We start from the raw sequence: 26439 nt of genomic DNA, 5'->3' as shown, positions 1-26439 counted from the left end.
TCAAGAAGTCTTAGACATTATTAGTTAAACTTCTGACTCTTGGTTTCAGCTCAGGTCGTGATCTCACGGTTCGTGAGTTCCAGCCCTGTGTTGGGTTCCACACTGACAGCGAGGAGTCTGCTTGGAGCTTTCTCTCTCTCTTTCTGTCCCTCCCACACTCACACACACACTCTCTCAAAATAAATAAATAAATTTAAAATAAAAAAGAGTAAGATAAAAAAAAAAAGAAAGAAAGAAGTTGGTTTTTAAATGGAGTGGATGTTAGTCCAGGTCCTCTGAGAAACAGATGCCTCAACAAGATTAAATGTGCAAGGAATTGGGTTTTTTTGTGGTAAAATATACATCATATAAAATTTACTATTTTAACCATTTTGTAAGTGTGCGGTTTGGCATTAAATATATTCACACTGTGTTGCAACCATCACCACCATCCATTTCCACAACTTTTTTTATCTTTCCTAACTGAAATTCTGTACCCATTTAACACTAATTTCCATTCCCCTCTCCCCCTATACTCTGTTGATCACCATTCCACTTTCTGTTTCTGAATTTGGCTAGGTACCTCATATAAATGGAATCATACAGTATTTGTCCTTTTGTGATTGGCTATTTCACTTAGCTTAATGTCATCAAGCTTCATTCATGTTGTGGCATCTGTCACAATTTCCTTTTTTTTTTTTTTAAGCCTATATTTTTTTAGAGCAGTTTCAGGCTTACAACAAAATTGAGAGGGAGGTTTATGAGAGACTTCTCATATACTCTCTGCCTCCACACATGCATGGATAGCCATCCCCTATTATCAACATCATTCACCAGAATAGTACATTCTTTAAAAATTTTTTAAATATTTATTTTTGAGAGAGAGAGACAGAATGTGAGTGGGGAAGGGGCAGAGAGAGAGAGACAGAGAGAGAGGGGAAGACATAGATTCCGAAGTAGGCTCCAGGCACTGAGGTGTGAGCACAGAGCCCAACGTGGGACTTGAACCCACAAACCATGAGATCATGACATGAGCTGAGGTCACGCTCTTAACTGACTGAGCCATCCAGGTGCTCCTCCTCCCCCCCTTTGTTAAACCAAAGATGAACCTAGATTGACCCATTGTTATCACTCAGATATCTATAGTTTCCCTTAGAGTTCACTCTTGGGATATGTCTGTGGGTTGGGACAAATGTATAATGGTATGTATCCCTCATGATAATGCCAGACAGTTTTTCATTGCCCTAAAAATCCTCTTTGCTTTACCTGTTCATCATCCCTCAGGCCCACTGCCTGCAACCACTAATCTTTTTGTCTCCTTAGTTTTGCCTTTTCCAGAATTTCTTGCACTGTAGTTGGAATCATTCAGCATATATATATAGCCTTTTCAGGTTGGCTTCTTTGACTTAATAATGTGCATTTAATGTTCCTGCACGTCTTTTCATGGCTTGATAGCTCTTTTCTTCTTAGCACTGAATAATATTCCATTGTCTGGATGCACCACAGTTTATCCACTCACTTCCTGAAGGATATCTTGGTTGTATCCAAGTTTTGCCAATTATGAGTAAAGCCGTTGTTAATATCTAGTGCAAGTTTTTATATGGATTCCTTCAGTTTTAAGACTGAGCAGTATTTCACTGTGTATTTACATCACATTTTGTTTATCCATTCATCCGCTGATGGACATTTAGTTTGCTTCCTCTTTTTGGCTCTTGTGAACATGTGTATCAAATATCTGTTTGAGTCCCTGCTTTCTTTTAGGTATACAACTAGAAATGGAATTGCTGGATCATATTGTAATTCTCTGTTAACTTCTGAGGAATTGCCATATTCTTTTCCACAGCTGCTGCACCATTATACATTCTCACCCACAGTGTACAAGGGGTCCAGTTTCTCTACCTCTTAGTGATACTTGTCACTTTATTTTTTGGATAATAGCCATCCTAATGAGTGAGAAGTAGTATCACATTGTATTTTTGACTTACATTTCCCTAATGATTAGTGAAATAATTGAGCATCTTTTTATGTTCTTATTGGCCATTTGTATATCTTCTTTGGAGAAATGATTATTCAATTCCTTTGCTCATTTTCAATTTTAGGTTTGGATTCTGAGTGTTGCTTACTATTTGACAAGTCACTTAAACTTTCTAAGTTTTAGTATTTTGATGGAGCTAGACATGCAGAATATTGTATATGGCACAAAGTATGTGCCCACAAATTGGAAGATATTCTTTTTTTTTTCCCTTTAGTGTTTTATAATCTGTATTTCTCTCTCTCCGCACTTTGTGAATTTTGTGAGGGTTAGGACTGTGATCTTAATTTTATAATGTCAGTAGTTGGATCATTGTATCATGCAGCCCCTGATACATACCATAATGGATTTGCTGGAACTGTTGATTCAATAAATGCAGTTTAAGTGTTCTGTGAGTTTTATCCTGGAAGTTTTTTACATTATCCCACTTTCTTCTGCACTCTGATAACATTATAGCTATAATTGCTTCTTCTGGAACCTTTAGTGTATTGTCTGTAATTGTTTATTTCATCTTGATGCCTTTGGTCAGCAAGAATCAAGTGAATTATTTGATAGCTAACAGTCTATCCTCTGAACATTATTTCCTAGTTAGGTGAGGTTGTCTTAATCATTGGTCTTTTTTCACATTTTTATTATATCTAGCCGCCTAAAAGAAGTTGAGTTTGGCCATGTCTCAATAGTTATTCTGACTAACTTCCTTCTTTCCATCAGGTATCAATCACTCTGAAAGTTAATTATTATTTGCTAATAAGTTTATCAAGGTTACCCTCACTCTTTTTCATAATTGAGTATATTATCAGATTGTGTGCTCCTACTACCTGTAAGAGCAGAACTCTCTCTTTAAGAAATTTAGTTTCTTGGGGTGCCTGGGTGGCTCAGTCAGTTGAACTCATACTTCAGCTCAGGTCATGATCTCATACTCATGGGTTCAAGCCCCGCATAGGACTCTATGCTGACAGCTCAGAGCCTGGAGCCTGCTTTGGATTCTGTGTCTTCCTCTCTCTGCCCCTCCCCGACTTACACTCTGTCTGTCTCTCTCTCTTAAAATAAATAAAAAAAATTTTGAAAAAAAAATTTAGTTTGTTTTGATGGGGCGCCGGGGTGGCTTAGTCGGTTAAGCTTCTGACTTTGGCTTGGGTCATGATTTCTGTGGTCCTGACTTCAAGCCCCGCGTCAGGCTCTGCTCACATCTCAGAGCCTGGAGCTTGTTTCATATTCTGTGTCTCCTCCTCTCTCTCTTTCTCTCTCTCTCTCTCTCTCTCTCTCTCTCTCTGTCTGTCAAAAATAAGCATTAAAAAAATGAAAAAAAAAAAAAGAAATTTCGTTTGTTTTGAGCATTTTGCTAATGTAGTTGTGAGCCCAGAATGGTGCCTTTTGAGGTGAAACATCTTTCTTGCTAAATGAAATTTTGACTATTCAAAATATGTAACAAACCGTATTGTCCATACTATTTAGCTGTAAGTAGTGGAAGTTATTAAGCATTTAGGTGTACTAGGAGAGAGTATTCTGTCAGGTACTTGATTTCATATTCTTAAACTGGCACATAGTAAAATAAATATCAGTAAAGGAGAGTTAAAAATTCAAAACATGTTCTAATATCCCAGTGGTATAAGTATTATTTTTTTTCCACTTACATGAAAAAAGTGAATAAATAGTGGACATAGTTCTAGTTCCTTTTCTGATAATCTTTAAAACTTGTATAGAAAAATACAAAATCATCTTATGGATGTTTTTAAAAATCTTTTAGAGCTCTGTAAAATCTCTCATCAAATTTTTATTTAAACTTAACAATACTTATCATTGGTGGTTAATGTTCATACCAGTAATAATGACTGTTATAAAACATATTTCAGTTTAGAAGTAGAGTTCCTCAAAGTTGTATCCATAATCTTAATGAGTTTTTACTCCCACTTCTGCTCACATAAGTGTAATTTATTAAAAAAAATTTTTTTTTTTAATCTTTATTTATTTTTGGGAGAGAGACAGAGTGTGAGCAGGGGAGGAGCAGAGAGCGAGGGAGACACAGAATCCAAAGCAGGCTCCAGGCCCTGAGCTGTCAGCACAGAGCCTGACGCGGGGCTTGAACTCAACGAACTGTGAGATCATGACCTGAGCCAAAGTCAGACACTCAACTGACTGAGTCACCCAAGTGCCCCACATAAGTGTAATTTATGATGTAAATTGCCAAATCCTAACCCTAATTTTTAGTTCTGAAAGTTAACATTTTTAGTCATTGTGCTTTTTTTCACGGAAGGTTTACTACTAGTTGTGTATCCTATACTAATATCAGGAGTAATTGGTATGCCACTTTCATGACATAGCAATAAAATGATCGGATCAAACTCACAAAGAGGTACTAGTCCTGTAGATTCAGTATTGAAACAATGTATAATAGCAAACCAGCCCTAATGTGGCTAAGGAGATAGATATATCTAGTACATGTTTAACCTCCTTTTTAAATTAGCTCAACCAATCATTTTTATTGAAATAAAAGGCTAGAGGGGTGCCTGGGTGGTTCAGTCCATTAAGCATCTAACTTCGACTCAGTCATGATCTTGCAGGGCATGGTTTCAAGCCTCATGTTGGGCTCTGTGCTGATAGCTCAGAGCCTGGAGCCTGCTTCAGGTTCTGTGTCTCCCTATCTCTCTGCCCCTCCCCCACTTGTGCTCTGTCTCTGTCTTGTGCTCTCTCAAAAAATGAATAAACATTAAAAAAATGTAAAAAAAAGGAAATAAAAGACTACATTATGATTTCATCAAATACCAAAGAGTTTGTAACATTCTTTATTGATTCTTTGTGTTAGTTTTGCTGTGTTTTTAGTTAAAAAAATGCAGTACTGGTATTTGTTTCTTTTCATGAACTTCTTTTTCTCAGTTTAAAATAAGAACATGAATTAGAGTACTCCCTTGGTGGGAACAGTTTAGATAACATGGGGTGTTAATTTTGCATATGATGTATGCTTGATACATTACTCTGAGAACAGTTATTGGTGTGCAAACACACACACGCCCCCGCTTCCCCCCCCCCCCCAACCGGCCACCGTATACCACCTGTCTCTTATTCTCTCCCTGCTGTCAGCTGCGCAGATAAAATTCTCCAAAACCCAGAGCAGAGTTAACCATAAAGAGTTCCATTGTTTTGGCTTTGGGGCATAAACTAATGGAAAAGAAATCGAGTTTAATAAATTATGCAATGAATCACTTCTTTGTAAATTTACTTATGGATTCCTGTTCTCAGAAGTGATCTGTCCTTTTGGCAGGTTTTCATTGCCTCTCAGGATCTCCATTACCCGGACTCAGAGGGTAACTTAGTAATTAAGGGTGAGGAGTCTGAAATGGTTTTTTTTTTCTGCAACATATAAAGCTTATGTTTTCAGTGATCCAACTCGTCAAGACTCCTGGGAGATGTAGACTTCTGGAAGATCCCCAGATTTTTCCAAATGACGTAACACTTGATGGGATTGGAGAGGGGTCCTTAGTTATCTTCTACTTTCCCTCTTGACTTTTTGACAATGGCCTTATGGAGGTAGAATTCACATACCCATTACAATTCTCCCTGTTTAAGTGTGTACGTCAGAGGTTTTTACAATATTCAAAGTTGATTATCACCACAGTCAGTTTTAAAAACATTTTCAGTTCACTGAAAGTAACCCTATACTCTTTGGCCATCACATCCCAATCCTATTCTCCTGCCCCAGGCAATGACTACTCTACTTTCTGTCTCTATAGCATTGGCTGTTCTGGACATTGTTATGAAAGGAATCTTAAAAAATGTAGTCTTGTGACTTTTTTTTTTTTTTAGTGTAGCATTTTTGAGGTTCATATCACTTTGTAGCGTGAATTAATATTTCATTTCTTTCTTCCTTCCTTCCTTCCTTCCTTCCTTCCTTCCTTGCTTTCCTTCTTAGACGTGGGGAGGGGCAGAAGGAGAGAGAGAATCTTAAGCAGGCTCAGTACGGGGCTTTATCCCATGACTGACTGTGAGATCATGACCTGAGCCAAAACCAAAAGTCAGATGCTCAACCTACTGAGCCACCCAGGTGCCTCTCATTTCTTTTGATTTGTGAATAATCATTGTATGGATTTATTCATCAGTTGATGGCCATTTGTTTACACTTTTGGGCTATCGTGACTATTGGTGCTATGAATAATATGGCTACACCATTTTACATTCCTAAGTGGGCTACACCATTTTATATTCCACCAGCAATGTGTGAAGATTCCAGTTCTATTATATGCTTGCCAGCACTTGTTATCTATATTTTTTTATTATAGCCATCCTGGTGGGCTGCCCCTTGAATCTTAAATCATACATACCCATGCCTTATTATTATGATTTGTATTTGTTTTTAATGTTTATTTTTCAGAGAGACACATGAGCAGGGGAGGGGCAGAGAGCAAGTGAGACACAGAATCTGAAGCAGGCTCCAGGCTCTGAGCTGTTGGCACAGAGCCTGATGTGGGCCTCATGTTCATGGACTGTAAGATCATGATCTAAGCTAAAGTCAGACGCTTAACCAACTGAGCCATCCAGGCCCCCCATGATTTGGGTTTTCTTACATTTAATTATGGTGATCCTTGTCTGAGTGGCTGCCTCTTGTAATTTGCTCATTGCTGTGCCCATGTGTTCACCCATCTTTGTGTTCCTCCTTTATTACTGATCCTGCTGAACTCCATACAGGGCTTGATTTGGATGTAGCACTGCCTGTTCTTCTAAATAAGAATAATAGAAGGTAATATAGAAGATGGAGGTTTTGATAGCTTTATATAGCAGTAGGCTGTTTCTGGGGTTCTTGGATGGCTTAGTCAATGGAACATGCGACTCTTGATCTCAGGGTCATGAGTTCAGGCCTCACATTGGGCATGGAGCCTACTCAAAAAACAAACAAAAAATAGAAGTTGACTGTTCCATTTTTAAAATTACTCTCCTCAGTTCTGATAATAGTTATATATTAAAATAAAGTGGGAGACCTGTGAGGTTGTATAGTCCTGTTAATTGTCATTTGTGGAGAAGGAAAAGACTTCCTACCAATACCTTTTTATCTTCTTTTTAGGAAGTGGTTCAAAAGTACCTAACAAAAGTGAGTTTTGTTAAGTACAAAACTCATCTGTAGTCTTAGAAGTTAAGATAGTGGTTACAACTCCCAGTAGGTGGAATGACTGGAAGGGGATTTCTGGGATGCTGGTTATCTTCTGTTCTGTGATCTTAGAGGTTACATAGATACGTTCATTTTGTGAGAGTTCATTGAGCTATAAATTTAGAATATATGTGTCTGTTATACTTAAGTAAATGCTTAAGTTAAAAATGTTAACATTATTTAATCATATTTTGCTCTTGTCACAATTAACTGCCTTTTAATAAATACATTCCATTTTGAGTCATATTTATTTATTACTTTTACATTATCACAGTTCTTGTGTATACATTACATTAATGTAGGTGCATTAATTTCAAGTCCTGTTGCTCAGCAGCCCCTGATTTCAGAGATAGAAAGATTTAGGTTAGTTTTAGGAAGTTTGGTTTTATGTTCTGGTCTACTGCTCTAACTGAATGATCTTTAGCAACTCACAGTCTTAGCTGGAGTCCTTCTGCATGTATCTAAAACTTTGGGAAATGCAGTAATTGTGTATTTTGTCTGTCATTGAGTTCAGATTCTCATCAGAGAACAAAGTAGTATGAAGAAAAGAACCATGGGAAAGAGAAGATATATTTTTACTAGATCATTATTTATAGTAATCTTTCTAATATGGTAACCATCTAGATGTACAAGAAATATTTAATTACCACTTTCAGGATACCAGGAGAAACACATTGACTAATCAGAATCTTTTGAATGCTAGTCCTTTAATCTCTGATTACTGTAATAGGTTTTGAAGAAATTGTTAGATTTTGACCAAATATGTTACTGAAGGTAGTAAGATACATAGTAAGTTTTTAGTTAATAGAAGTTTTCAAGTAGGCTTATGTTCTATAATCTTTACTATATTTCTAAAAATTGAGTATGTGGAAGAGGTATCAGAGAAATACGCCTTAAAAGAACAGTAAAATGACTTATAGCCATTTTATATCCTGATATATCAGGGAAGGACAGTTCTGCCTTATTATAGGGATGTTCTCAGTGGAATCTGAAACTCTTCAGTTAGTATAATAAAAGACATTAACCATCTTTTTAATCTCTAATTGTGTCTTTTAGGCCTCCCTTAAAGTTTCCCATGTCTCAATGGACTCCTGAATATAACAAGCTCTATACCTTAAAAGTGGATATGAAGAGTGAGATTCCTTCTGATGCGCCCAAGACACAGGAGAGTCTGAAAGGGATCCTCTTGCATCCACAGCCCATTGGGGCAGCCAAAAGTTTTCCTGCAGGAGTTGAGATGATTAACAGTAAAGTGGGGAATGAATTCTCTCATTTGTGTGATGATTCTCAAAAACAAGAGAAGGACATGAATGGTAACCAACAAGAGCAAGAAAAAAGTGTTGTTGTGAGGAAAAAACGCAAAAGCCAGCAGGCTGGCCCTTCTTACATGCAAAATTGTGTTAAAGAGAACCAGGGAATATTAGGATTGAGGCAACACCTAGAAACACCAAGCGATGAAGATAATGATTCCTCTTTTAGTGATTGTCTTTCTTCTCCTTCATCTAGTCTGCATTTTGGAGATTCTGACACTGTGACTTCAGATGAGGATAAAGAAGTCTCTGTAAGACATTCCCAGGCAATTTTGAGTGCTAAAAGTAGAACTCATAGTGCACGGTCCCAAAAGTGGCCTCGGACAGAGACAGAATCTGTTTCAGGATTGTTAATGAAAAGACCCTGTTTTCATAGCAGTTCATTAAGGAGACTTCCATGCAGAAAGAGATTTGTGAAAAATAATTCCTCACAGAGGACACAGAAACAAAAAGAGAGGATATTAATGCAGAGGAAAAAACGAGAAGTATTAGCCCGAAGAAAATACGCGTTGCTCCCCAGTTCTAGTAGTTCCAGTGAGAATGACCTCAGCAGCGAATCCTCTTCCAGCTCATCAACTGAAGGAGAAGAAGATTTGTTTGTTTCTACCAGTGAAAACCACCAAAACAATCCAACTGTTCCCTCAGGTAAAAATGTTTAAGTTGAGCAAAACCTGCTATTGCATTGTGTTTGTGCTTAAGTTTCTTCTACATTTTAGTGGATTTCATTGCTGTGAGAAGGAATCAGAGGCTCGATTAACTTTTATTTTTAAGCCATATAAATAAATTACTGACTAGTATTAAACCATGACTCTAAGATCCAGATTTTTTCAGATAGCTCTGTGATAGATTTCTTTCACATTCAACCACAGTAGTAACACTAAAAAAGTAATTAATATTATTTTTCCTTTAAGTACTCTGTTCTTATTGTTTACTAGTTATCTTGTCTTGATCTGTATAATTGAGAAATAATTTCAAGTATTTGAGAGGTGCTTTTATTCCAATACTAGAACACAAACTTTCAGTCCTGACAGTGCTCAGTAGAGCATGTGATTAATCAGTTAAAATTGAATAACTGATAGAGGACTAGCTTGAGTGCAGTCTCCCCTCCTCACAGTAAATATTATATTTAACCAGCATAAGATTATGTACAGTCTCTGAAGTACAGGTATGTTCCATATGTACCGTTTTTACGGTTTGTTGTAATTCAAAGGAAGTTGATGAAGTAAACGTTGAATAAAGTCCGAATTGAGGGAAAAGATTAATTTCATGTGAAAGAATGGGGGAGGAGTAGAGCTTTTTAAAGGGCTAAGATCATGGTTTGCAATAGTGACACAAAGGTTTCCCAGTCTTTGCCTGATGTCCTGCTTGTCAAGGGTAGAGCCTGCTAATAATCTACTGTGCTGATATGCCATTTTTCCCTGTTTCTTTTCTCCTTCTGTAACGGGTTAAGTACAGAAGTACTTACCTTCCAAGATTCCCATTTCTATTTGTCTATCTGTGCCAGAACCCTGAAACCAGTAACTTTGATCTTTAGTCTAAGCCATGTCCAGTTTATTTTTTTTTAACCTACCCAAGTATTTAATTCTTTTTTTAAAAAGTTAATTTATTTGTTTCGAGAAAGAGAGCACACATGAGGGAGGGGCAGAGAGAGATGGGGAGAGAGAAGAATCTCAAGTAGGTTCTGTGCTGTTAGCGCAGAGCCCAATGCAGGGCTCAGACTCACAAACTGTGAGATGATGACCTGAGCAGAAAACAACAGTTGGATGCTTAACCTGCTGAGTCCCTCAAGAGCTCCTCCAAGTATTTGTTTTAAAGAGTTCACTGAGATCATCTACAGCTGGGAGGAGGTTACAGCAACCATTCTCTGAGGTCTTTTGAGAAAGAGGGAAGCAAGAATAGGAGTTGTCTTGCTTAATTGCCATATTTTACATTTTGCCACATATTTGCCATTTTTCTCAGGTGGTTAGAATGTGAAGACTTATTTGGAGAAGAGGGAGCAGCAGAGCCCAATTTCTGCTTGAAATTAGCGAGGCAGAAGGGTTGGTGCTGTGAGGCAGAAGTTCCAAGGAGCTGGAATTTGTAGGAGGCATGAAGATAGAGTTGATGTAGGTCAATATCAGTGTTGTTTCTAGGAAGTAAGGAGTTCATATACTCTCAACTTTCAAGATAAATGCAAACTCTAGAATTCATTTTTAAATCTTATTTAATACTTTCTGTAGCATGTGGTTTTTACTGTCTTTGGAAGAGTTGCATTATTTCAACATATTTTCATACATTTAAGAGGAATGTGTTTGTCTCTGGAAACACAAAGCCAAACATTGAAACAAAATTCTTTTATTTTTTTTTTCCTGGTTTTTAGACCAGTGTTTTGTTTTGAACTAATTTATTTGTTTTTTAAATAATGGTTTAATAATAACATTCTCATAGTGTGGAATTTTAAAAATACCAAGAATGTTTAAAATAAAAAACAAAAGTTTACCACTTCTTCTTAGGTCCCAGTTTTATTACCCAGAAGTATTCAGTTAGCAGTTTCTTCTGTTAACAGAAAATGTGGAAACATATATAAGGGTAAATAAATACGAGTTTTTAAAATATTAGTGTGTATGGTTATCTCATTTTTAAAAAATGGTTGCATAGTATTTCCTTTCTTTGGATATTTCATAATTTATTTAGCCAGGTTATGTTGGTGAATATTTGCTGAATTGAACAGCCTTGTATGTACAGTTTTGCATACCTATGCGAGCATATCTTGAGGAATAATTTCTAAAAGTATATAGGAAGTTAACATGCATTTTAAAATTTGCTAGTTATTATCATCAGAATGCCCTCCAAGGAGTTTTCACCAAGTTCCTTTACCTTCCAACAGTAGATGATGTCATGATGATAGTAAAAATACCTACTAGCCCTTTTCGGGTATTTACTCCATGCTGGTAATGTTCTGAGTGTTTATATGTATTTCTCATTTCATCCTCCCAGCATTCTTAGGAGGTGTCTTCTGTTATTATCACCCTCATATTACAGATAAAGCCTTTGTAAAACCATTTTAGAATGATTTATATTCAGAATTAACTGAAATATTGATGGGACATAGTTCTATTTTCAAGAAATTTCAGCTCTCAAAACCTGACTTGGATTCTTAAGAGAAGGGTTTTTCTTCTAGATTTATTTTTAGGGCTGGCTTTCAGACTCCAGTTCTGGTATGGTTTTGTGTGTTGGGAATTAGGAGAGGGTTGGAATATCTCAAATTTTAATTAGATTTATCTACTATAATAATAAGATTTGTATGGATTGGTATTAGTTACTCTGGAGGTGCTAGGACAAAATTTTCACCCACTATCCATCAACACTTACTGGCTACTGCTATAGTGAGCTGATGGAAAGAATGTTTGATGTGTTATTTTGTTGTATGGTCAAACTCTCTAAGATGTAACAGTTGTATATACTTAACTGGTTTTACCAAGTCATCTAAGAATGAGTTGTCAGTACCTTATATTGTATAACAAGCATTAGTTCCGATGTTGTAATCACTAGATTTCTGGGAAAACCCTATTTACCTCATCCTCATTAATTGTTTTTTAAATTTATTATGGCTCTCTTTTTAAGCAAAGGAAGCCAAAATGATATGTGACTTAGGTTGTTAGACTTTGAGTTATTCCCAGTTGCCAGTTAGTTGAGAATTTATACATCCAGTTTTGTACCTGATAATATTTGCCAAGAGCTTCAGATACTTGAAAATAACCTAATAGAAGCTAAGTTTGAGAGTAGATGTTAAATTTTAGTGACATATTTCTGTGATCTATTCAGTGAACCTTATCTGAACTGCTGCTTAAATTTTTATATAGTCCTTGTATTAGCACTGGAAAATGCACATTTATTTCCCAGTTGTTGCTGTTTAATGACTATATTTTTATTCACAGCTTAAAATATGTGTGTGTGTGTGTGTGTGTCTGTACACATACACACACACACACACGTATATATCCAATAGATACATACTCATATTTTCCAGTTGCATGCCATACTGTATTGACTTAAGTGTTCTAAAAGTTTACTTTTAGGGGCACCTGGGTGGGCTTGTGCATTCATGCCCTGCATTGGGCTCCACAGCCTGGAGCCTACTTTAAAAAAAAAAGTTTACTTTTAAACTTTAAAAGATAACCTTTAAGATAAATTTGAGGGGCGCCTGGTTGGCTCAGTCAGTTAAGCGTCCGACTTCGGCTCAGGTCATGATCTTGCAGTAGGTGAGTTCAAGCCCCGCTTCGGGATCTGTGCTGACAGCTCGGAGCCTGGAGCCTGTTTCGGATTCTGTGTTTCCCTCTCTCTCCGACCCTCCCCTGTTCATGCTCTGTCTCTCTCTGTCTCAAAAATAAAAATAAACATAAAAAAAAAAAAAGATAAACTTGAAGATAACCTTTGGAATTATAAAGTCCTAATAACTAGGAGTTATATTTGTGAAAATTTCTTTTCCTCCTTTTCCAGATAGCATTGATAGAGCTGGGTTTTTTGTTGTTGTTGTTTGTTATTTTTATATGGAAATTTTCACACATAAAAACAGTTACACGTACATAATCTAGCTTCAGTTTTCAACATTCTGCCATTCTTCATCTCTCACCCCTCAATTTTTTTTTTTTCCTGGAGAATTTCAGAACAATTTCTAGATACCCTACCATTTAAGTTATTTTATATATTGCATATTTCCTGCAAACTGGTATTTAGATCTAAAAGCTTGATTTAATTTAACTTCAGGAACACTTCCTTGGTTGTGCTGTGTATTTCCTATTGTATCACTTGTTAAAATTGATTAGACGGTTCTGATGGTGTCATTCTGATCCTTCCACTCTAAAGTTCCCCATCAACATTTCATGTAGTATTAGCAACGGCTTTGATGATCTTGCCCAGATCCGTTCTTTCATTTAGGGGTTGCAAAATGTTGACTTTCTAAATCTGTCATTCTGCTTACATTTATTAATGAAGGTTCTTCTACAAAGAATTCTTCAACTAACTGGTTATTCTGAAATGAGGTCCATATGAGAAAGGCAAGATGGATGCTTGATTTTACCACTTTTCAGAATGAATTGGTGCTCTAGCAGTATCCAAAGAGTTTTCTTTTTTTTTTTTTTTCATTTTTTTTTTCAACGTTTATTTATTTTTGGGACAGAGAGAGACAGAGCATGAACGGGGGAGGGGCAGAGAGAGAGGGAGACACAGAATCGGAAACAGGCTCCAGGCTCTGAGCCATCAGCCCAGAGCCTGACGCGGGGCTCGAACTCCCGGACCGCGAGATCGTGACCTGGCTGAAGTCGGACGCTTAACCGACTGCGCCACCCAGGCGCCCCGGAGTTTTCATTTTCAGGTATCATTATGAACTCATGGGTTTTAGCATAGTTGATGTATAGCAATCTTTTTATTCTGTTTGATGTTCAAATAGTTTCACCTTTGGCCAGTGGGATCATCTTCAAGTTAGGTTTATGTCCTTTTGATACCACCCCAGTGGTCTTTGACAAGATGGTCTCTGATAAAACAGGATGGTCCAGATCCATAGTTTACATTTCCTGCCTCAAACCTGGAAACAACCATTTTTTAAAAACTACTCCTCATTTCCTTTCATTGCTGAGTTATAGTTAGAGGCTATAGACTGGGAATTAAGGTGTTTGTTGTTCTACTGAGTTATTGCATTTCAGCATTTTTCTTTTAATGTTTATTTACTTTGAGAGAGCGCTAGTGAGGAGGGTAGGTGCAGAGAGGGAGGGAGAGAGAATCCCAAGCAGGCTCTGCACTGCTAGCGGAGAGCCGAGCATGGAGCTTAAACCCACAAACTGCGAAATCATGACCTGACCCGAAACCAACAGCCAGACGACCAACCAACTGAACTACCCAGGGGTCCCACTTTTCAGCATTTTTAATGGACAAAGTTAGGAATATAAAGATTTTAGAAAGAGATAAATCATTAATTTTTATATGACTATTTCCATTGAAAGTTTAGGATTAGGGATTTTTATGTAAACTTCTGTTTTATATTTGGATCTCTTTACTCTTACATTGAAAACTGTGATTCTTAATAACAATCGCTTTTTGGCTTTATCCTGTACATACTATAAATACACATAAATGAACATTCATAAATGAATAAAAATGAAAATATTTACAATTTACAATATTACAGTTATTACTAACAGCAATGCTAATAAAGATTTTTTTGGGTTCCTTTTTGCTGTTGGTCAGTCTTCTTTGGTTATGCCATTGATTTAATATGCATTTAGGTTCATTCGTTTCAGAGTTTTTCTTTCTTTAAGGTATTTGTTAAAAGCTTTAATTTTGCTTTTTAATTATGTAAAACATTTACCTGGTTACAAAGTCAAAATTTTTTGTAATTAAAAAAAAATTTACTTATTTTGAGAAAGACAGATAGTGTGAGTGTGGAAGGGGCAGAGAGAGAGAGAGAGAATCTCAAGCCTGATGTGGGGCTCGAATTCATGAAACCGTGAGATCATGACCTGAACTGAAATCAGGAGTTGGATGCTTAACTACTGAGCTACCAGGCGCCCCAAAGTCAAACCTTTTAAACAGGATTGTATTCACTGAGCTCTAGTTTCCCACCTCTGCCCTCTCTTCCTATCTTTCTCTTTCTCACAGATAAGCGTTTTCATTACTTTTTAATTTTGTTATTCCATCTTTTTTCCTGTTCAATAATATAAATAAATATGTGTATTATTCTCTCTCCTCTTACCAAAAATATGTTTGTTGATTTTTTAGTTAACAATATGTAAAATTGTAACAATATAGAGAGATTATAGAGGAATTAAATCTATATTTCATTCCTTTATTCATTGCTTTTCGTTTATTTTTTTTTACAGCTTTATAGTATTCCATTGTATAGTTATACCTAAGGATGTTCAGCCAATTTGTTGATGAATAGTTTACAGTCTTTTGCTGTTATAAACAGCACTGCAATGAATAACTTTTGGTATATGTTATTTAATATTTTTTGCCATTGTATCTTTGGAATAGAATTCTAGGAGAGGATTGTTGGGCCAAAGATAAATGCATGTATTATTTTTAAAATAATAGCTAAATTTCTTTCTGTGTTTTTGATGCCCACCATCAGTATTTGAGAGTGCCTGTTTGTCCAAAGCCTTTCTATTAGAATTTATTGTCAGATTTTAGATTTTTGTGTCCATGTGCTAGGTAAGAAATAGTATGGCAGTATATGTTTAATTTTTTAAATAAGTAATGTTGCATATCTTTTCATATCTTTAAAGGTAATTTTATTTTTTGTGAGCAATCTGTTCGTATCTTTTGCCTGTTTTTCTACCAGGATATTGGTCTTCATTCTTCTGCTCATTTTTAGTGCTTTATATATTTTATAATGGGATACAGAAACTATATAATCACACATTTCCCCTGAATTGGTCATTAGTGCTTTGACTTTGTTAGTGCTTTTTTACCATACCAGATTTTTTTTTTGGTCAGTCAAATTTATTGACCTTTATCTTTACTATTTCTGGGTTTTGAATCATAATTAGGAAAGTTTTTCCCACTCCAAGTCAATGAGAGAAATAACCCATTTTTCCCCCTGCTCTTCCCCTCTCTATTTACTTTTTATTTTACATTTAAAGCACAGATCTATTTGATGTTTATCCTCATGTACAGTATGAAGAATAGATCTGTTTTTTGTTTTTTTTTTTAATGTGGCTGTCCAGTTGTCCCAAGTCACTAAAAGGTTTCTTTCTCCTGTTGACTTGAGATACCATCTTTGTTATATGTTATATTTCCATAGACATTTGGACCTATTTATGGAGTTTTCTTTATGTTCCATTGGTCTCCATATACTTGAAGCACACTGTTTTAATTATAGACGCTTCGGTTTTCTTGGTTATCTTTGCCTGTTTATTCTTCCAAGTGAACTTACCTTTTTTTAATTTTTAATTAAAAAAAATTTTTTTGTAATGTGTACTTATTTTGGGGGAAAGAGAGTACGAGTGGGGGAGGGACAGAGAGAGAAGGAGACAGAATCCAAAGCAGGCTTCAGGCTCCAGGCTTCAAGCTGTCAGCCCAGAGCCTGACACAGGGCTCGAACTCAAAAACCATGAGATCATGACCTGAGCCGAAGTAGGACACTCAACCGGCTAGACCACCCAGGGGCCGCCCCCCCCAAATGAATCAGAATGTTTATCTGAGGATAGTGGTAGTGGGGAGACATATAAAGGTATTGTTATTGGGATTTTATTTGTTGGCTAAATTAGAGTGAACTGACATATTTAGTATTTTGTATATTCCTTTTCAAGATTATGGCATTTCTTTTCATTTGTCGAAGTCTAGTTCTGTATCTGGCAGGGAATATTTTATAGCCTTTTTTAAATTTTATTTTTTTGGGGCGCCTGGGTGGCTTGGTTGGTTAAGCGTCCGACTTCAGCTCAGGTCATGATCTCACGGTCCGTGGGTTCGAGCCCCGCATCAGGCTCTGTGCTGACAGCTCAGAGCCTGGAGCCTGTTTCAGATTCTGTGTCTCCCTCTCTCTCTGCCCCTCCCCTGTTCATGCTCTGTCTCTCTCTGTCTCAAAACTAAATAAACGTTAAAAAAAAAAAAATTTTTTTTTTTTTAATTAAAAAAAAAATCTTATTTTTTTAGGGAAACAGCTTTATTGGGACACCTGGGTAGCTCAGTCAGTTAAGTGTCTGACTCTTGATTTTGGCTCACGTCATGATCTCATGGTTTGTGGGTTTGAGCCCTGCATTGGGCTCTGCACTAACAGTGTGGAGCCTGTTGGGGATTGTCTCTCTCCCTCTCTTTCTGCCCTTCCCCCACTCTCATGCTCACGTGCTCACTCTCTCTCAAAATAAAACTGAAAAAACAAAAACAAAACAGCTTTATTGAGGTATAATTTACCTACCGTAAAATTCATCCATTTTAGGTATGTGATTCAATGATTTTCAGTAAATTTAGTGTTGTGCAACCATCACCACTGTGTGGTTTTACAGCATTTCCATTAATTCCAAAAGATCCTGCCTGCTCGTTTGCAGTTAATCCCTGTCCACCCTTCAGACCTACACAACCTAATCTGTTGCTGTCTCTAAGACTTGCCTTTTCTGGACATTTCCTATAAATAAAATATAATATGTGATCTTTTGTGTCTGGCTTTTTTCCCTAAGTGTAATGTTTTTGTGGTTCATCCATGTTGTAGCAGCTATCAGTGATTACTGTCTATTTACTATTTAGGTTTTTTTTGTATTATTCCATTAGATGGGTGTACAACATTTTGTTTACCCATTTGTCAGATGATTGACATTGAATTGTTTCTGGTATTTGGCTATTGTGAGTAATGCTATTGTGAACTTTGGGATACAAATCTTCCTGGATATGTATGTTATCATTTCTGTTAGCTAAATATCTTTGTGGATATGTATGTTTTCATTTCTATTGGCTAGATAACCAACAGAAAAATCCCAAAGAGGAGTCAAAGTTAGAGCAACAACTTCTGTAAGTTTGTTACTGCAAAAGACAGCAGCAGTAGCAAAAGCAGCTAGTAACAGGAAGATGCTTTTAATAGTAACTAGCAGCAACATGTTGAGTACTTACGGCACTGTAATGTAGTTTATATACAGAGTATGAGTTTTAGGGACACCTGGGTGGCTCAGTCAGTTAAGCATCTGACTTTGGCTCAAGTCATGCTTTCACAATTTGTAGGTTCAAGCTAATAGCAGAGCCTGGAGTTTCCTTGGGATTCTGTGTCTCCCTCTCTCTGCCCTTCCCTTGCTTGTGCTCCTTCTCTCTTAATAAATCAATAAATAAACATTAAAAAAAAAAGTATGAGTTTTAGAATTGAAATTAGGTTTGAATTCCGAGTGTTGCTTACTATTTCACAAGTCATTTAAACTTTCTAAGTTTCAGTTTCTTGATAGAACTAGACATACACAATATTGTATATGGCACAAAGTATGTGCCCACAAATTGGAAGCTATTCTTTTTTTCTTTAAAATGTATTTATTTATATTGAGAGAGAATATATGCACATGTCGGGGGGGGGGGAGAGGGAGAGAGAGAGAGAGAGAGAGAAAATTCCAAGCAGGCTCCACACTGTTAGCACAGAGCCCATTGCAGGGCTCGAACCCACAAACCACGAGATCATGACCTGAGCCGAATTCAAGAGTAGGGTGCTTAACTGACTGAGCCACCCAGGCACCACCTGGAAGCTATTCTTATTATTCCAGGTACCCCTGGAAGCGTCATGCCAGACTTAAGACAGAGGAACCAGGGTAACCAATGGTTATACTGGCTGACATTTCTTATAGATGTTGCCAAGACAATCTGTGATCTCTTGTCAGGGAATAGAAATGGTCACTGAGTTAATGAAGAACTCTGTCAGTGAAGCCATTATTTTTGTAACCATTATTACAGTACCCAACATTCTTTCCAGGCTGTTACGTGTTATTTTTCTCATGATGGTTTTTTCTTCCCCTCATGATGTTTTAAAAGGTACAAACAACATAAGTAATTTTAAAAGAAATAGTTAAAAATCACCTATAGTCTCACCACTCTAATGTCTTAGCTGTACTCAAGTTTCTTGTCCTTTAATATTTCTAAATGTAAGAGTCAGTGTGAAAATAAAAATTGTCCAATAAGAAATGACCAGGTTTTCTTTTAAGCAATATTGAGGTTTAACTTCATACTTTTAGGTTCCTATTTCCTTTAAATTTGGTTTCAACTAATTGTCATTCTAGAAAAAAACACTAGGTTATAGATGCCAAAATCTTGCTTATTGTGATTATTATTTAGTTATATGTATTATGTTCAAGTTATGCTTGTGAAGTTCCTTTTTAGAAAAATATTTAAGCAAGAGAGTAAGACTATCAGTTAACTTATATAGCCTTTAGTTACAGAATCTGTGTTCATAAAAAATTATATAAATTGAATTTTAATGCATTAGCAAAGCTATCTTTGTGTCACTTATCACTGGAACTTCAAAATGTTACATTTATGTTAGGTTTTGCCTAATTGCGTATAAGGTATTTATAATCCTTGTTTTGTTTTTTTTTTTATAGGTTTTTAAGTTAGTTTCATGTGTGCAATACATGGAGAGAAACCAGTAATAAAGCTTATATGCAGGTGTAGCTTTTTTCCCTATAGAATGGTAATGTCCAGTTGGTGGGTTAAAATAAGGGAAGTATTAAGAATCTATGATGTTTTATTAATATATATAATGCTTTTAGTTTTAAATATAAAATTCCCTTTGTACTCCTGCCTTAAGCCATGTCATGTGGTTGATTATGAAGGAGGAATTGGAAAAGTAATTTGGAAATTGAATATAGGATATTATTTTAAATAGCCACTCAAGTGCTATTTTTTTTCTTTACCTATAAGATAGACATAGGCTATTAAAAAATACATTCTACCTCAATATGTCTAGGTGTATAATCTTTGGAACTTAGAAACTACTTCTGAAGTAACTTTCTCCAAATCAGATCATCGTTCATTGACTGATTAGCTGGTGCCTGCTCTCTTCTCCTCTTTGAAGTATCAGAGAGTACATTGTAGATCTTTGTCATGGGCTCGTACCTCTTCTAGATACTGGCCAGTTTTTGAAATAGTGCATATGTTTGATAATGTACAGCTGTATTAGAGGTGAAATTCAACGTTTCCAAGGAATGGCACCTTGGGTGAAGGAATAGATTGCATAAACCCCACAATGAAAGAAATTGAACGTTTGTTGTTTTTGTGTTAATAAGCAAGAGTTCGCTAAAAGTTGCGTAAAAATAAATATACAGTATCAATGGTATACCTACATACTAGGAGAAAAGAACAACAAAGGGAACTGGGGTGCCTGGGTGTCAGAGTCAGTTAAGCATCTGACTCTTGATTTCCACTCAGGTCACTATCTCATAGTTTGTGAATTTGAGCCTGGACTCAGGGGTTCTGTGCTGACAGTGTGGAGCCTGCTTGGGATTTTCTCTCGCTCTCTCTCTCCCTCCCTCGCTCCTTCCCTCCCTCCACCCCTTCCCCTCTCCCTCCATTCCTCTTTCTCACTCCCTTTCTCTCTGTCCCCCTCTCTCCCCCCCCTCCCCTTCTCCTTCCCCCTTTCCCTCCCTCCTCCTCTCTCTCTCTGCCCCTCCCCAGCTCCTGCGTGCTCGTTTGCCCACGCGTGCGCTCTCTCTTTCTCTCTCTCTCAAGATTAAATAAATTTAAAGAAAAAGAATAAAGACAGCTCATTTACAAGAGAAACAAAGTCTCTAAGAATAATCTTTTTCAAATTTTCTTTAATGTTTGTTTGTTTTTGAGAGACAGAGCACAAGGTGGGAAGGGGCAGAGAGAGAGAGAGAGAGAGACACAGAATCTGAAGGAGGCTCCAGGCTCTGAGCTGTCAGCACAGAACCCAACACGGGGCTCTAACTCAAAAGTTGTGAGATCATGACCTGAGCTGAAATTGGATGCTTAACCGACTGAGCCACCCAGGCACCCCTCTAAGAATAATCTTAATAGGAGTGTATTTGACCTCTGTGAAGAAAATTATATAGCATTTGTTAGCAGTATAATAAAGTAAACCCTACAAGTTTCCTAGAGATTTATAAAAGATGGTAGATGGCAAGATATATTCTTGGATGAAAAAATATATTATAGAGATGTCAGGGCTTCATTGGTGTTATTTAATGCCAAATCAGTCCAAATCTCAGGAATTTTCTTTTAGCCTTGATTTTATAATCCTGAAGAATTAAGAAAACCTGAGTCTACTTAGGTATCAAAATAGAATTATTCTAGTCTTTTCAACAAATGTTATTTGGCCATTTGTAGGTCCACATGCAAAAGAGATTAATTAATTAGACCTTTTATGTCATGTCAAGCACAAAAATTAACATAGAATTAATGTAAGATCTAAACTATACAACTTCTAGAAGAAATATAGGAGAAATTCTCAGTGACTTTCTGTTAGGCAGAGATTTCTTTTTTTTTTAATTTTTTTTTTCCAACGTTTTTATTTATTTTTGGGACAGAGAGAGACAGAGCATGAACGGGGGAGGGGCAGAGAGAGAGGGAGACACAGAATCGGAAACAGGCTCCAGGCTCTGAGCCATCAGCCCAGAGCCCGACGTGGGGCTCGAACTCACGGACCGCGAGATCGTGACCTGGCTGAAGTCGGACGTTTAACCGACTGCGCCACCCAGGCGCCCCAGGCAGAGATTTCTTAAATATGTCACCAAAAGCATCATGCATAAAAGAAATTGCTAATTTGGATTTCATCAGAATTAAAGACTTAAAAAATTGTTTTAATGTTTATTTATATTTGAGAGAGACACATAATGTGAGGGGGGGGGGGTGGGAAGCAGAATCTGAAGCAGGTTCCAGCTTCCAAGCTGTCAGCACAGACCCCGATATGGGGCTCGAACTCACCAACTGTGCGATCATGATTTGAGCCAAAGTTGGATGCTTAACCTACTGAGCCACCCAGGTACCCCGAGAATTAAAGACTTAAAAAAAATTTTTTTTTTTCAACGTTAATTCTTTTTTTTGAGAGACAGAGTCAGAGCATGAGTTGGGGAGGGGCAGAGAGAGAAGGAGACACAATCTGAAGTAGGCTCCAGGCTCTGAGCTGTCCGCACCGAGCCTGATGTGGGTTGAACCCACGAACTGTGAGATCATGACCTGAGCTGAAGTCCAGCGCTTAACCAACTGAGCCACCCAGGCGCCCTGAGATTTAAAGACTTTTATGCTTCAAAAGATACTGGGGAAAAAATGAAGTCATGCTACCATCTGGGAGAAAATATTTACAAATAATGTATCTATAAAAGACTTGTATTGCAAATATATAAAGAACTGTTACAACTCAACAATAAGACCAAGGTCCAAGTTAAACATGGACAAAAGAGCTGAACAGACACTTCATTAAAGTGACTAATAATAAGCACTTGAATAAAATGCTCAACATCAGAAATGAAAATTAATGAGGTATCACTATACATCCACTAGACTAGCTATAATAAAAGACAATAATAATGATTGGTGAGAATGTGGAGAAACTGGAGCCCTCGATTTTCTGGTGGGAATGATTTGTCAGTTCCTTAAAAAGTTACACATAAGTTTATCATAGTACCCAGAAATTACATTTGAAAGTATTTACCCAAGAGAAATGAAAGTATATATGCAAAAACTTAACAGATTCGTGTTTATACCAACTTTATTTGTAATAGCCAAAAGTGAGAAAAATCTAGACTCCATCAACAAAAATATGGATAAACAAATTGTGGTATATTCACATGATAGGACACCACTCAACCATAAAAGGAAATGAACTATTGATACACAGAACTACATGAATAAATATGAAAATAATACACTGAATGAAAAAAGCCAGACACAAAAGTATATATAATGTATGATTCCATATTTAGATAGAACTCTTGAAAATACAAACCGAACCATAATGACAAAATGCAGGTCAGTTGTGAGAGTGTATCATGGACATGGAGGGATGGTGATTTGACTGTAACAGGGCATACAGGATCTTTTTAGGGTATTGGAAATGTTCTAAAATCGGATTGAGGTGATGGTTATGCTCTGTAAATTTACTGACATCAGTGAAGTATACACTTAAAATGGGTGAAATTTTTAGCTCTCAGTCTTCTTATAGGGAAATTCTTTTCAAAAACATGACATGTAAACTCTTGGCAGAGCTTGATGTAGATAGGTAATAGTAATGAAGAGAGACGAAAGTTTTTAAAAAGATTGAAGAAAGAAAAAAGACCGTGCCACATTTATGAAAAATACAGCAAGGGAAGAAATGGAACGGGACTTGTGTGTGTGTGTGTGTGTGTGTGTGTGTGTAACCATCTTAACCATTAAAAACTTTTTTTTAATTTTAGAGAGCACGCAAGTAGGGGAGAGGGGGGCAGAGGGAAAGAGAATCTTAAGCAGACTCCATGCTTAGTGTGGAGCCCAATATGGGGCTCAATCCCACAACCCTATGATCATGACCTGAGCCAAAATCAAGAGTTGGATGCTCAACTGACTGAGCCACCCAGGCGCCCCTCCTTCTTAACCATTTTTAAGTGTACATTTAAGTAGTAGTAAGTATATCCACATTGTTGTGAAACATAATCTCCAGAGCTTTTCCTCTTGTAGTCTGAAACTCTATACTCCTTAACTCCCTTTTCCCCTCTCCCTTAAGCCCTGGTGACCACCACTTTACTTTATTAATTTGTCTGCTTTAGTTCCACACATAAGTAGAATTAATACAGTATTTTAAAATTTTTTTGTAACTGGGTTATTTCACTTAGCATAATGTCCTGAAGATTTGTTCTTGTTGCAACATGTGATAGTTTGTTCCTTTTAAAGGCTGAATAATACTCCATTGTATGCATATACAGTATTTTGTTCATCCATTCACCCATTGATGGACGTTTAGGTTGTTTTCACCTTTTGGCTGTGAGCTTGGGTGTGCAAGTATCTCCTTGAGACAAAATGTGAATTTTATTTTTATCCTTTTTTTTACTCACATATTTTTAAATATTTTATTTTTTAAATTTTATTTTAGAGAACGAGAGAGAGAGAGAGAGAGAGAGAGAGAGAGAGGTAGCCAGGGAGAGGGACAGAGGGAGAGAGAGAATCTTAAGCAGGCTCCATGCTCAGTGCAGAGCCCAGTGCGGGGCTTGATCCCACAATCCTAGGATCATGACCTGAGCCGAAATCAAGAATAAGACGCTCAACCAACTGAACCACCCAGGCAGCCCAAAATGTGAATTTTAAAGTATGAAAGTCATATCTTAGAAGCTGTTAAAAAAAAAAAAAACAACATTACCCTGACATAAGAATCTTTGTCGAAGGGGATGAATAGATGGCATTAAAATATAACCTAAAACACGTAAGAAGATTTAAGATAGGTATCAAAATGTAATAGAGGAAAATGAATTTTTCAGTAAATGGTTGGGGATAGCTAATTGCCCATGGAGAGTGAGTGCCAGATTCTATTTATAATCTTATCTAATACCATAAACAAAAATTAGTTCTAGATGAAGTCAATAATTAAGGAAACACATTGAACAAAATATAGATGTATCTGTCCTCTAAATAAGGATGCACTTTACAAACTTAGAGCAATTTAGAAAAGAACTACAAAAGAAATGACAGATTTCATAATTTAAAACCAAAGAGCTGGGGTGCCTAATGGCTCAGTCAGTTAAGTGGCCAACTCTTGATTTCAGCTCAGGTCATGATTTCATGGTTCGTGAGTTCAAGCCCCTGCACCAGGCTCTGTACTCACAGCATGGAGTCTGCTTTGGATCTTGTGTCTCCCTCTTTCTGCCCCTCCCCTGCGCTCTCTCTCAAAAATAAATAAACGTTAGAAAAAAATTTCTTTAAGTTAAAAAAAAAAGCTGCTTTGTATTTCTTAAAAGAATACCATATCTCATAAATAAAGTCTATCTTGGGTAAAATTAACAGCAAATATACTATCTTTATTTTAGATATTAAAGAGTTATAGAATGTGAATATATTATATAAGATCTTAACACCTTTAGATATTACAGGATTAATATTTCTATATAAGATCATACAAATTAATATGGAAACCACTGGGGTGCCTGGGTGGCTCAGTCGGTTAAGTGTCCGACTTCGCCTCAGGTCATGATCTCACAGTTCGTGGGTTCGAGCCCCGCATTGGGCTGTGTGCTGATAGCTCAGAGCCTGGAGCCTGCTTCGGATTCTGTGTCTCCCTCTCTCTCTGCCCCTCCCCAGCTCACACTCTGTCATCTCTCCCTCTCTCAAAGATAAATAAACATTAAAAAAAAATTAAAATATATGGAAATCACTAAAAGTTGTAAAGAACAAATCATAAAAGGAAATAAACACGAAGATGCACAGATTAAGAGAGTAAGTACTGTTTTCACTATGTACGTTTAGCTCTGGTCTTTAAAAAAATTTTCTTGTGACAGGTAGGATTTTTACTTTTATAATGAATTTCATAGCCTTCAAAGTAAAAGTTTTTGTCTGTTAGTTTAAAACATTTTTCCTTTTTGTTTCCAGGAAGTATTGATGAAGATGTTGTGGTGATAGAAGCTTCCTCCACTCCCCAGGTCACTGCCAATGAAGAAATTAATGTTACCTCAACTGACAGTGAGGTGGAGATTGTAACAGTTGGAGAAAGCTATCGGTATGATTTTAATTCCTGTTTGCAGATGTGAAGTTTTAAATGTAAATATTTAAACATTTGTGCTGCAGATACTTGGATTCTTTTACCTTTTTTTTTTTTTTTTTTTTTTGAGACCTCATTTGAGGTTAACCAGATTAGTGGTCTTCAAACCAGGTTGCATTAGACTCACCTGGGAAGATAATAAAGTAAAATTGTTCCCTGGATCATATATCCCGGACCAACAGAAAAGCACTGCAAATGTACAGTGGGAGTTAAGAGTTAATGCTGCAGATAAACAGTAGTTTTACTTAGTGCTTTACAAAATTTAGTTTGTTTTATAATTCAGAGTTCATGAGCTTCTTTGAGTTTTAGATGTGAATAAAACATAAGTATTAGGAATGGTACTAAAAGTAAAAGTAGTGAAAAATATTAAGGAGTATTGATATTTATGTATTCATTTTTGTTCTAATCTATTTCAGGATTTCATTGATAGCAGTGAAATTTGTGCTATTAGGGCAATGTAGTATAAAACATTTTTGTAATTTTTTTGGTCCTTCACTCAGTAATTTTATCTAAACCCTGAACTAAAAAATGAAAGAAATTATGTCATTCCTTGATAAATAACTGGAAATAATATTGCCCTTTTGTGAATTACTTTGACCAAAAAAAAAAAAAAAAAAAAAAAAAAGGAAAAAAGAAACCATAATACTATTCATTTTGTGCTTTAGATGATTACAGATATTGATACAAAAGGCAGTAAAGTGTTCCTTTATTCCATTTGATATGCCAAACTAATCTATGGATGAACCTTAATTTTTGTGTTGGGATGAATTTAGAAATGCATTTGCTCTTTGTGTTTTAATTTGTG

General features: G+C 36.5%; 1 protein-coding gene across 11 annotated transcripts in view; it reads left to right on the top strand.

Moving 5' to 3' along the window:
• Positions 1-26439, top strand: part of RNF111 (ring finger protein 111) — a 130444-nt gene that overhangs the window by 66008 nt on the left and 37997 nt on the right. For all 11 annotated transcript variants that reach the window (XM_047864066.1, XM_047864064.1, XM_047864062.1 and 8 more), the window contains 2 exons: positions 8205-9103; positions 25466-25592. In XM_047864066.1, the coding sequence (XP_047720022.1) occupies positions 8224-9103; positions 25466-25592 (1007 nt within the window). In that variant the 5' untranslated portion in view covers positions 8205-8223. The remainder of the gene's footprint in view (positions 1-8204; positions 9104-25465; positions 25593-26439) is intronic.

The sequence above is a fragment of the Prionailurus viverrinus genome, chromosome B3, assembly GCF_022837055.1.
Source record: "Prionailurus viverrinus isolate Anna chromosome B3, UM_Priviv_1.0, whole genome shotgun sequence".
NCBI lineage: Eukaryota > Metazoa > Chordata > Mammalia > Carnivora > Felidae > Prionailurus > Prionailurus viverrinus.
This window is presented reverse-complemented; position numbering and strand designations above follow the sequence as displayed.